The sequence below is a fragment of the Rhincodon typus genome, chromosome 8, assembly GCF_021869965.1.
Source record: "Rhincodon typus isolate 14 chromosome 8, sRhiTyp1.1, whole genome shotgun sequence".
In the NCBI taxonomy this organism is placed as follows: Eukaryota; Metazoa; Chordata; class Chondrichthyes; order Orectolobiformes; family Rhincodontidae; genus Rhincodon; species Rhincodon typus.
Genome location: NC_063339.1, coordinates 32,522,708 through 32,535,711, shown reverse-complemented (window position 1 = coordinate 32,535,711; position 13,004 = coordinate 32,522,708). Strand labels below are relative to the sequence as shown.

The window sequence follows — 13,004 nt, the reverse complement described above, 5'->3', positions numbered from 1 at the left end:
TCCCTGGTGCCAGCATCAAGGATATCTCGGAGAGATTGCAGAATATCCTCAAGGGGGAGAGGGACTAGCAGGAGGTTATTGTACACATTGAAACTAATGACATAGGAATAGAAGAGGATGAGATTCTGAGGAGAGAATATAGGAAGTCGAGCAGAAATTTAAAAAAGAGGTCCTTGAGGGTAGTAATAGCTGGATTAATCCCGGTGCCATCAGCTAGTGAGGGTAGGAGTAGGAGAATAGAGCAGATGAATGTGTGGCTGAGGACCTGGTGCAGTCAAGAAGGATTCACAATTTTGGATCACTGGAATCCTTTCTGGGGTAGAAGTGAGCTATATTAGAAGGACGGATTGCACATGAATTGGAAAGGGACAGTCAGGAACAAAGCAGAGAATGAGGTAGGACTGATAAATTAAACTGTATTTATTTCAATGCAAGAGGCCTAACAGGTAAGGCTGATGAACTCAGGACACAGTTGGAAACATGGGACTGGGATATCTTGGAACCCGGCTCAGGGATAGACAGGACTGGTAGCTTAATTTCCAGCGTATAGATGCTATCAGAAGGAAAGGTTGGGGGAGTGGGGGGAATGGCACTTTTGATTAGGGATAACATAATGGCTGTACTTGGGGATGATATTCCTGGGAATACGTCTAGGCAAGTTATTTGGTGGAACTGAGAAATAAGAAAGGGATGATCACCTTATTGGGGTTGTACAATAGATCCCCTAGTAGCAGGAAATTGAGAAACAAATTTGATCTCGGTTATCTGTAAGAATAATAGGGTGGTTATGGTAGGGGATTTAAACTTTCCAAACATAGACTGGGACTGCCATAGTGTTAAGGGCTTGATTGGAATGGAATTTATTAAGTGTGTACAAGAAAATTTTCTGATTCAGTATGTGGATGTACCTATTAGAGAAGGTGCAAAACTTGACATCCTCTTGAGAAATAAGGCAGGGCAGGTGACTGAGGTGTCAGTGGGGGAGCACTTTGGGGCCTGCAACCATAATTATATTAGTTTTAAAATAGTGATAGAAAAGGATGGATCAGATCTAAAAGTTAAAGTTCTAAATTGGAGGAATGCTAATTTTGACAGTATTAGACAAGAACTTTCAAAAGTTGATTGGGGGCGGATGATTGCAAGTAAAAGGAATGGATGGAAAATGGGAAGCCTTCAAAAATGAGATAACGAGAGTCAGAGACAGTATGCTCCTGTTAGGGTGAAGGGCAAGGCTGGTAGATATAGGGAATTCTGGATGACTAGCGAAATTGAGGTTTTGGTCAAGTAAAAGAAGGAGACATATGTCAGGTATAGACAGCAAAGATCGAGTGAATCCCTAGAAGTGTATAAAGGCAGTAGGAGTATCCTTAAGAGGGAAATCAGGAGGGCAAAAAGGTGAAATGAGATAGCTTTGGCAAATAGGGTTAATGAGAATCCAAAGGGATTCTACAAATACACTAAGGGCAAAAGGGTAACTAGGGAGAGAATAGGGCCTGTTAAAGATCTGTAAGCGAACCTATGTGTGGAACTGCAGAAGATGAGGAGATAATAAATGAGTATTTTGTATTAGTGTTTACTAAGGAGAAGGATATGGAAGATGTAGAAAATGGAGAAATAAATACAAACATCTTGAAAAATGTCCATATTACAGACGAGGAGGTGCTAGACAGCTTAAAATGCATAAAGGTGCATAAATCCCCAGGACCTGATCAGGTGTACCCTAGAATTCTATGGGAAGCTAGGGAAGTGATTACTGGGCCCCTTGCTGAGGTATTTGTATCAATAGCCACAGGTGAGGTGCCAAAGACTGCAGGTTGGCTAACATGGTCCCATTATTAAGGTGGTAAGGAAAATCCAGGGAACTATAGACCAATGAGCCTGACACTGGTGGTGGGAAAGTTGTTGGAGGGAATCCTGAGGGACAGAATTTGCATGTATTTGGAAAGGTAAGTACAGATTAGGGATAATCAACATGGTTTTGTGTGTGGGAAATTGTGTCTCACTAACTTAATTAAATTTTAAAAGAGAATTGATGAGGGCAGAGTGGTGGACATAATCTATATGGACTTCAGTAAGGTATTCCACAAGGTTCATCGTGGTAGACTGGTTAGCCAAGTTAGATCACATGGAATACAGGGAGAACTAGCTATTTGGATACAGAACTGGCTTGAAGGCAGAAGACAAAGGGTAGTGGTGGAGGGTTGCTTTTCAGACAGGAGGCCTGTTACCAGCGGAGTGCCACAAGGATTGGTGCTGGGTCTACTGCTTTTTGTCATCTATTTAAATGATTTGGATGTGAATGTAGGAGGTATGGTTAGTAAGTTTGCAGATGACACCAAAATTGGAGTAGTGGATGGCGAAGGTTTCCTCAGAGTACAACAGGATCTTGATCAGATAGGCCGAGGAGCAGCAGATGGAGTTTAATTTACATAGGTGAGGTGCTGCATTTTGGAAAGGCTCATCAGGGCACGGTTGTACATTTAATGGTAAGGTCCTGTGGAATATTGCTGAACAAGGAGACCCTGGAGTGCAGATTCATAGTTCCTTGAAAGTGGAGTCGTAGGTAGACAGGATAGTGAGGAAGGCGTTTGGTATGCTTGCCTTTATTGGTCAATGCATTGAGTATAGGAGTTGGGAGGTCATATTGCAGCGGTACAGGACATTGGTGAAGCCACTTTTGGAATACTGCGTTCAATTCTGGTATCCCTGCTATTGAGATGATGTTGTGAAAGGGTTCAGAAAAGATTTCCAAGGATGTTTCCAGGGTTGGAGGGTTTCTGGAATGTTGGAGGCTGAGGGAGTGACCTTACAGAGGTTAATATCATGAGGGGTGTGGATAGGGAACAGACAAGGTCTTTTCCCTGGGATAGGGGAGTCCAAAACTAGAGAGCCTAACTTTAAGGTGAAAGGGTAAAGATTGGGTAGGCAACGGCCTAGTGGTATCATCGCTGGACTGTTAATCCGGAGGCCCAGATAACATTCCGGGGACCCGGGTTTGAATTCCGCCGTGCCAGATGGTGGAATTTGAATTCAATTTTTAAAAATCTGGAATTAAGATTGATTGATAATCTGGATTGATGACCATCAATCCATTGCTGATTGTCAGGAAAGCCTAACTAGTTCACTAATGTTCTTTAGGGAAGGAAACTGCCATCCTTACCTGGTCTGGCCTACATGTGACTCTAGACCCAGAGCAACATGGTTGACTCTGAACTGCCCCCTGGGCAATTAGGGATGGGCGATAAATGCTGCCTAGCCAGCAACGCCTTCATCCTGTTAATGAATAAAGGATTTAAAAGGCACTTAAGGGGCAACTTTTTCCACACAAAGGGTGGTGCGTGTATGGAATGAGCTGCTAGAGGAAGTGGTGGAGGCTGGTAGTTACAACATTAAAGGCATCTGGATGGGTATATGAATAGGAAGGGTTTAAAGGAATATGGGCCAAATGCTGGCAAATGGGACGAGATTTATTTAGGATACCTGGTTGGTATGGATGAGTTGGACCAAAGGGTCTGTTTCTGTGTTGTACATCTCTATGACTAAGTGCGTGAAAGGTTATCAGGAATGTGAATTTGAGATTATAATCAAATCAGCCACGATGTTATTGAATGGCAGAGTAGTTTCAAACGGCTACGTGACATTCACCAGCTCATAATTCATATGAGTAAAGGTATGTGTGGTAAATTTTTGGATGACCAAGTAGAGTGCAGGAAACCAATAAGGAGTAAACTGCAATATCCATGGCTAGAGGTAATGAAGAAATGAATGAAGGTTTCAGCGGGAGATGAGCTTGGGCAAGGATGAAGTTGGGCAAATGATTATCCCCACTAACAATTTTGAGTGTCCTTTTCCCATCATGGCAACATTCAGATATCTGAAGTATATTAGTACAATAAATTGAAAGATGTGTCACAGAGGTTTTCTGTCAATTGCACACAATGTGTAAAATACAAGTTTAATAAATTCTGATAAGATAAACTTTGATTTAAAAAGAACAGTTCTTATAAAAGGATATAATTACAAATTTTAATTTGGCATCAATCTTTGAAAAAAAAATGTGGATAGTTATCAAAAATGAAGGTGCAACTAAACCAGACACACATTTGAAGTTTAATCTATAAACAAAAAAAATACTTGTATAGATATGTACAAATAAACAAGGAATTATCGAATATGGAAAAGACGTTAATGTGCAAATGTAAGTCTTCAATGTCCAGTCTCTTCCAACTTTTAAAAGTTCACAATCAAAGATTCTGAAGTTTACTGAAATGGAAGAAAAATGTAATCAGTATCTTTACAAGAATTGGTTGATACTAATCTCTTATACAGATTATAATACAGTAAGGTAAAACTGATGCGTCTTTGTAACAAATGTTTTCATTACATTTTTTTATGTCAAAAAATCTGGTCATAATTGTGAATACATTTAAAGAGACTTTTAAACAAATGTTTAAGTTCTGTGGAAAATACTTTTCCCTTCCTGTCTCCTAACATATTCCTGAGTTTAGAGTTTTGTCCATTACCTGTCCTCCACAGTTCTATTTGAAGGGTAGTACACCTTGAAGCAGAATCCACTTCGAGGAAATGAGCCCTAAAACAAAGAAGTAAAATTTCTATTAAAAGATGTGCAATTAATACTGTAGCTCCTGCCACTGCACCAAAATAGGTGGACATGCCCACCTGGCACCCACTACATCCAACAGCACATGCAGCTTCTCCTACAGGTAACCACACTGTTGTTAAGTTAGCTGTCAGATTCAGCTTACAGTAACAAAAATTAAAGGAAAAACAGAAAGGAGAAAAAATGCATTGCAAATGACAACAGATCCAAGTGAGAACTTTGAAAGAACCTGAAACCAGTTTGGTCAATGAGTACCATGTCAAACAGTAATTAAACAACACTCTTACACTGAATTCTGAAAACTCACTAAAGTTGTTGGAAAAAAACTTGGAACATTTTAAAAAAGGTCTATAGATTAGTTATGTTGCTTACATTGGATCGGTTTACAAAGTAATAAAATTTTGATGCACTGGTTCTTACAGGATTGATGCAGATACAATCTGTATGGATGATGTTGAATGGATCATATTTGTCAGCGAACACAATCAAGTCGGGTAGCGGGTATACAGAAAGAGCATAATCATAGGCCCAGTAGACTGGACTAACGAACAGTGGGAGCGGTGTTAGATGTCCTTGCGCTATGATGGTCTTCACAAACTACCAAGAGAGTTGAAGGAAAAATATTAGTGAATGCATCTTTTACAATCACAGAAAACCTTTACAATGACTTAATATATATTTAAAAAATACTGCTTTATAGGAAAAATAACTGCACATTAACTCATCTGTTACCAAAGACTCAAAAGATTCGTATTGAACCTACACCAAAGACTAGATTTCCCACCCAAGAAGTAAAGAATCACCAATGCAGCTTTGAAAAACAATGTTACTAGTTAAAGAATGAATAAATAGATAAAAAGCACACACAAAAAGGTCAATACCAGGTTAAATTTTATGTACAGGAAATTTACAGCTAATTGTTTGAACGAATGAGATACAATAGAAAGGAAAAGCTTACTCGGACACTGCAGCAGGCTTGATTAATCTTACAAAGAGATGTCACTGTAACATAATTATGCTTTTTTAAAATCATTGCAAAACCATGTCAAAACTTTTTAAAAATATAGTTTAAATAGCTAATTAATGCTTGCAACATCAAAACAGCTGGTCCTGTATGAGACAGCAATTTGTAAAAGTAAATAATATGCAGTGGGGATATGGGGTGGTCTGTGAACCTGTAGGTGGAATAGTTCCTGGAGCCAAATAGCCTTCACAAAAGGGAAAATTATTCTTCACGGAAGGCAATTGGTCTTTACCAGTGCTAATTTCAAGGTCAACAAAGGAGACTCCACCTGTCCAGACAAATGTAGTAAAATTTATGGGAAAGCCAAAAATCAAGAGACTTTCACCAGAGCTGCCATGTTGCAGCAATTAGAAAGGGTATAAAGCATGTAGATATACAACTAAACAAGAAATAAAGATGGATCCTCCACAGCAGATACAAGCTGCAGGTATTCGCTATATTTTATTCATATGATTGCCCTACAACAGAAGTGAAACAAAGAATCTTCTTACTTCTCCAGGCATTTTGTCAGTTAAATTTTATATTCTATAAAAATGAGTGTCGTGTCTAATTGAACAGTATGTATTTTATCTAACAGAATACAAGATATTGTTATAGTCCAAAATCCATAATGCCTTGTGCATTGATTTGCTTTTGGGAGGTTGTGCAGGGGGATGAGAGAGAGAGAGCAATTAGGCATATAGGCCTTTCACAACTCATGACATCCCAAAATGCTTTTTTTCCCCCAACTGAAGACTCTTAAAGTAATGCAAGGATGTGAAAAAAAACCTGAAGGCAGGATATTAAAACCATCTATAACATGTAGCACAGATTCAACAATCTAATATAAAGATTGAGCAATTGTATTTCTGAAACAAGGCTAAGAAATTTTCATTGTGGTTGAAGACTCAAAGGAGAATTTCTTATGGTTGAAAAGATAGCAAAGAGGGGTTATCAAATTTAAAATAGTTATTGAGAATGATAAGAAATGTTAGATAAAGTATCTGCGCAGAGTTTCTATAGCTTTGAGCATTTTGCTATTGAGAGTAGTTGATATCGAAGCAATTGCACTGTTTAAAGCACAGGAAGGTATTCGTCTCTCGGGAGGCACCAGTAGGATATGTCTCCAATTTATATATCAAAAAATTAACACACACTTTGATCTCCGGCACCCTAAATTTTCAATATTTAAATTTAGAATCAAATGGTGTATCTCCATTTTGGTAAAATGTACAAATGAAAATATCTGCAATAAACTTTCAATCCAGTTTTGCTAACATGCTGATGTAGTCAGCATTACAGAGTGAAAACACTTCCTTGCTTCCTTTAAGGACAATTATTTTAAGATTCTAAACACTAGTTTTTTGATTAAGTAGATTATCTAGTGTTTATATTTAATAGATTTTAGGCTAGATTGCCATAAACTGACTACAATAAAGGGATAATCTAATTTGAAATGTGTTACTATATAAAATTTAACCATCAGGTTTCTAGTGCACGATAGTTAGGAAACCCAAATTTATGAAGAAATATGCTAGTGGGTGCCCTTGACAGATGAATATCACTGAGCCATCAAACTGCCAAGATCTCAGTTGGCATCCCTGATCTGTGCTGAATTCACAAGAATAGCATTAAAAAGGAGCACTGCAACTGTCATGGACAAATCACTGTATTGGACATGTAGGGTAACATGTCAACTGACCACAAAATTAGGATATCTACTGGAAATAAGTCTATGGATGGATGTCAGAAAGTAATGGTATTTTGCATGGCCACTAATAGCTATCTAATGCTCACTGACTTCAGATCATTTGAAAAACAATAATGGAGGCTGGCCAGTCCATAGAGAACACTACCCAAGAATCAGAAATGCCTTTCAGTAAAGATAGAGGAGAGCTTTAATATCCCCCCCGACAAGATTTTTAGAATGTGGAATTCTTTGCCACAAATGGCTACGGAGAGAAGCACTATGTTATCATCCAAAAAGGAAATAAAGAAGTACTTAAAGATGATTAAAGAAGGTATGACCTAAAACAATAATGCAAATAATGAGCAGATGGTGTCAATTTTAATTCATTAAATAGATGAATTTTGAATGTATTAAAATCTCACTTGATAACTCTAATTGAGAAGGTAACATTCAAAGACATACAATAGCTGTCGTGTCTCAAAATTAGGAAAGGGATGTAGTGCAAGAAAGATATGGCCTTTAAAAAAGGTAAGACGTTTGTTGTGAGGAAATGAAAATAATATTGAATGCATATGCTTAATGATTTATTTCTTTTATATGTCAGTTCATATCAGCATAAGCTTCTTACAGAAATATGTAAAATCTTAAGCACATAATCGAACTATTCAATCCCAGCGAATTGAGTTTTTATATTATTTCCAACAACTTTAATTTTTTTCCATCCATCCTGCCCCCATTTTCTTCTTCATCTATATTCTCAAGATTTCCATTATTTTTAGACTTTAGATTACAATGGTTATAGGTTAGTTCCATGAGGATAGCAAACAGAAAATAGGAGGATCAGCTGGCAATTGGGTCCATTGAGCCCAGTCTGCTATTCAACATGTCAAGGCTGATCCTTTATCTCTACGCCATACTCCTGTTTTCTCTCCATACCCCTTGACACCTTTAGCTTCGAGAAATCTATTATTTCTTTCTTGAATGTATCCAGTGACTTTGCTTCCTTGGTCTTCTGTGGTAGAAAATTCCATGGGTTCACTAAACCGAAAAAAATGTTTTATCTCAGTCTAAATTGGTCAACCACATGCCTGAAGACTATGACCTCTTGTTCTGGACCCCGCAGCCAAGGGGAAACATCATCGCTGCATCGAGACGCTAGAAAGTCTGTGGCAAGTAACTCACCTCCTGTCTCCCCTATGCCTGTCCACCATCTACAAGGTATTACTCAGGAGTGTCATGGAATTCCCTTTGCTTGCTTTGATGGATACAGCTCCAAAAACATTGAAAAAATCTTGACACCATCCAGGACAATGTAACCCACTTGATTAGCACCTCATCCACAATCTTCAACGTGCACTCCTTTTACCACAGTGCACAGTGACTGTATGGTGTACCATCTCCAAGATACACTGCAGTAATTCACCAAGGCTCCTCAGACAGCTCCTTCTAAACCTGTGATCTTTACAATCTAGAAGGACCAATGCAGCAGATTCATGCGAACATCCCCACCTCCAAGTGACCCTTCCAAATCACACACTATACTGGCTTGGAAATGTATTGCCATTCCTTGACTATCACTGTTTCAAAATCCTGAAAAGCCTGTCCTAACAGTACTGTGGGTCTCCTTACAGCTTAAGGACTGCAGCAGTTCAAACAAGCAGCTCACCACCACCTTCTCCATCACAATTAAGATGGGCAATAAATGCTGGCCTAGCCAGCAAAGCCCACATCATGAACAAATAAAAATAAATTGGCAACAGATTGAACATTTCAGTAAGCCAGCATATTCTTGTAACGCTGTTGTCTTTTAAATCCTTTGATAGTGCTTTTGTTACCTAGAAGTAAGACAAGGAAAGTGACACTCTGGATCATGGCGAAATTACAAGGTCATCCAAAAGTAATGGCTGATAACACCGAACCAGAACATCTAGTGTAAAAATTCAAAAACAAATGAACAGTTACTCACGTGGTTTGGAATATCCAAATTGCTGCTAGGAAAGCGAATACAATTTCTGCACATCTTATTGACCAAATCTTCACGAAAAATGATGATTTCCTGTGTACAATACTGAATCCTAACAATAACAAGCACAGAAAAATAATGTTAATCTGTTTTGAAGAAAATTAGAATGTGCGCTCAATAAGGTAGCCAGTGAACTGTGAAACGATCAGTTATATTAAACATTTACCTGCAGGGATTTGTAGTAAATACAGAAAATAGAATTCTCTTGCTGAACTCTTCTGTGATATAGTCAGCTAGCGGAGGTCTTTAAACAAATAAAAGTAAAACTATAAACAATTTCTGCAATCAGCTCACTATAAAACCAATCTTTTACACACACACACACACACACACCGTCTTAAAAAAGGTGATCTTGCTTCCTTGTGTATTTAGAAGAATTTTACTGTTTTAATGCAAAACCACGCTTTTTAAAAAGTTACATTGGGAAAATTTCAAGAATGTAAATTGCTAGAATACCTTTCATGACCCTGAACATATAAAAGAGGTACATGGAACAAAAAGTCAAATACTGCCAAGGAAGTGGTGGTGAGACCACATCAGGTGATATTAGACTCAAAGGGTTACAACTGACTGAAGTGACCAGGCAGGTCAGAAACCAATAACAATGGAATTATTTCATTCGGTCCCATTGTCACTCAGAATAGGAAAATAGTAGCAGTTGTACTATTGGGAAAACCAAGTCCAATGGAACTGGATATAATCAATTTTAAAAACAGAAGGAATACACCAAGAACTTGTGATTACCTGGGTAAGATAGAACCAGGACCTGGATCATCAGGGCCAGGAACAAAAACAAAGCGGCTACTGCAGAACAAGAGAAAATATTTAGAATCTATTATCGAGCACAGTGTAGTAAAAGATGTGTCTTCTGAAATTTCTGAAGAATGATTTTTTTTAAAAATCATAGCTGTAGTGATCACGTGATGCAAGAATATTCTACATCTTATCAAATGAAATGATTTACACTGAAAAGTAAAGAAGGATCCTTATTTTAATATTTCCATGATATAAAATGATGCTAGGATGTACTTTGTTTGAGCTGGAGGAACACAGCAGGTCAGGCAGCATCAGAGGAACAGGAAAGTCAACGTTTCAGGTTTACACCCTTCGTCAGGACTGGGGACGGGTGAGGAGCTTGGAAATAAATGGAGGGAGGATGGGGCTTGAGAAATGTAGGTGGGATGGTGATAGGTGGTTGCAGGAAGGGGTAGGGGGGATTGGTCAGTGGGATGGGTGGGGCACATAGGTGAGAAGGAAGATGGACAGGTTGTGTCAGGCCAAGGAGGTAGGGATGCGAGGGCAGGTTGGACACGGCATGAGGCTGGGAGTGGGGAGATTTTGAAACCGGTGAATTCTACTTTGAGGCCATTGGGCTGTAGGCTCCTAAGGTGGAATGAGATATTGTTTCCTCCAGTTTGTGTGTGGCATCATTGCAACACTGGAGGAGGCCCATGACGGACATGTCACCCAGGGAGTGGGAGGGGGAGATAAAATGGTTGGCAACCAGAAGGTGTTTTTGATTATAGTGTACAGAGCGCAGATGCTCCGCGAATCGGTCACCGAGTCTGCACTTGGTCTCACCGATGTAGAGGAGACCACATCGGGAACACTGGATATAGTAGACCAGGTTGGAGGACGTACAGGTGAACCCCGTTGGATTTGAAAAGATTGTCTGGGGCCTTGGATGGAGGTGAAAGGGGAGGTGTAGGGGCGGATATAGCACCTGCTGTGGTTGCAGGGAAAGGTGCTGGGTGTGGTGGGGTTAGAGTGGAGTGTGGAGCATGGAGCGGACGAGGGAGTCGCAGCGCAAAACTACAGGAACAGCCCAATGACCTAAACGTGGATTTTACCAGTTTCAAAATCTCCCCAACCCCGGCTTCATTCCCACCTCTTTGACCTGACACAACCTGTCCATCTTCTTTCCCACCTAACCACCCCACCCTTCCCACTGACCAATCTCCACTAGCCCCTACCTGCATCCACCTATCACCATCCCACCTACCTTCCCCCAGCTCCACGGCCTGTCTATTTCCGAGCTCCCCGTCCCCTCCCCAGTCTTGATGAAGGGTGTAAACCCGAAACTCAACTTTCCTGCCCCTCTGATGCTGCCTGACCTGCTGTGTTTCTCCAGCTCCACACTGTATTGACTCTGACTCCAGCATCTGCAGCTCTTCCTATCTCCAAGTGTACTTTATTTGAAAGTCATTTGGCTGGAATCTCCCAATTATGAGTTTTCTAAGTTTACTAAGTCCAAAGTTGCCATTGCTATATCTCTTATGCAAAGCCCAACAACTTCCAGTCCTGTAACATCACCCATCATTGCCTTTCAAAATAACTTTTATTGCCAAAATTTTCATCCATGTTTTTTGCACTTCCACACTTTTAATATTCCAAAGTTGTCTAAACTTGAACTGCCATCCTACAACCTCCATAAACTTCAACACATCCAAAACCACATCGCTCGTAACGTAACCAACAGAAAAGCTCATTCCCACATCACCTCAGTGCTCACTAACCTTTCGGTTGGCTCCCAATATCCTAATGCTACGAATTGAAGATACTCATCCTTGTGTAGTGACTAATGTTGCACACAGGGACATAAAATGCCAGGTCTGTAGTCAGATGATGAGGCACAGAGCAAGGTAACTCAAGTAAATTTATCAAATTTAACAAAAGCCCAAAAAAAAGCACAATGTGAAATTCAGAGGAGGACGAATCGTCAGATCTGTCAATATTAACGTTTTGAAGATAAATATTTTTATGATTTGCTTCCTCTGTCATTTGATTGCAATCTACTAATGGGGCTGATTGAATGTTTAAAGCACTTACTTTTTGTGGATATTCGGATATTCACAGATAATATCTGCAAGTGTTTTCAGAGATTCTGAAAATGTGATAAGATTAAATTAAAAATAAAGTTGGAGTTCTACACAAATCAATTAATAGATTTTTTAAAAAATTGCACCTCACCTTTTAGAGACTTTATTTGGTTGTTTCCATATGGAGCAGAGGAAAAATTGCCACAGAAGATGAAACAAGTGGGCGGTATGGAAGAATAACCTACAGAGCACACAGTATAAGTATGTGTGGTCTACACCACGACTACAGGAATGTTTAATGCAGATGTATACATATTAAAAACATCCATTTTATATGACTGCATTCCGGAACAGTCGACTGAAGTAAATGATAAACTTCTATTCAACTTTCTTTTGTCACCATTTCTTAATTTGAGATAACCAATCATTACATATTAAAACAAAATTTTTACGATTAGAAGGTGGTAAATCTATGTCAGCAAATATACTTGCTTCAAAGAAGATTATAACTCTCTCTCCTTGCTCCCCAACTAATACTCATGTTTCTAAAAATAATACAAACAAGAAAAAGGGAGTGATGTTAAGGTAAAGGAGAGAAAGAAAGTGTATGGATGTTGGTTAAAGGCAGGATTGGGATTAGTTTCCATCTCTGTAAGCTTAGACAAGCTCAACACCCCAATGCCAAGTGGAATTCTACGTAATGTGATAAGCTACAATTATTTGATTAAATGAATACAGTCAACAAATTACCTGAAAACATCATATGAAGTTTTTCAAGTACTTCCACCTGGTCCAGCCACAGATCGGAGACAAAAACAAACATGGCATCTTCATTTTCTTCCTCCAAT

At 39.1% G+C, this 13,004-nt stretch overlaps 1 protein-coding gene across 1 annotated transcript; it reads right to left on the bottom strand.

Moving 5' to 3' along the window:
* Positions 1-3,936: 3,936 nt before the first annotated feature.
* pole2 (polymerase (DNA directed), epsilon 2) lies at positions 3,937-13,003 on the bottom strand (the record flags this gene model as incomplete). Its single annotated transcript, XM_048600085.1, has 9 exons — positions 3,937-4,263; positions 4,524-4,591; positions 5,042-5,218; positions 9,281-9,389; positions 9,504-9,581; positions 10,082-10,141; positions 12,167-12,221; positions 12,308-12,397; positions 12,907-13,003. Coding segments are annotated over 9 exons (753 nt in total), but the record flags the coding sequence as incomplete, so codon positions are not given.
* Between the last annotated feature and the right edge of the window lies 1 nt (position 13,004).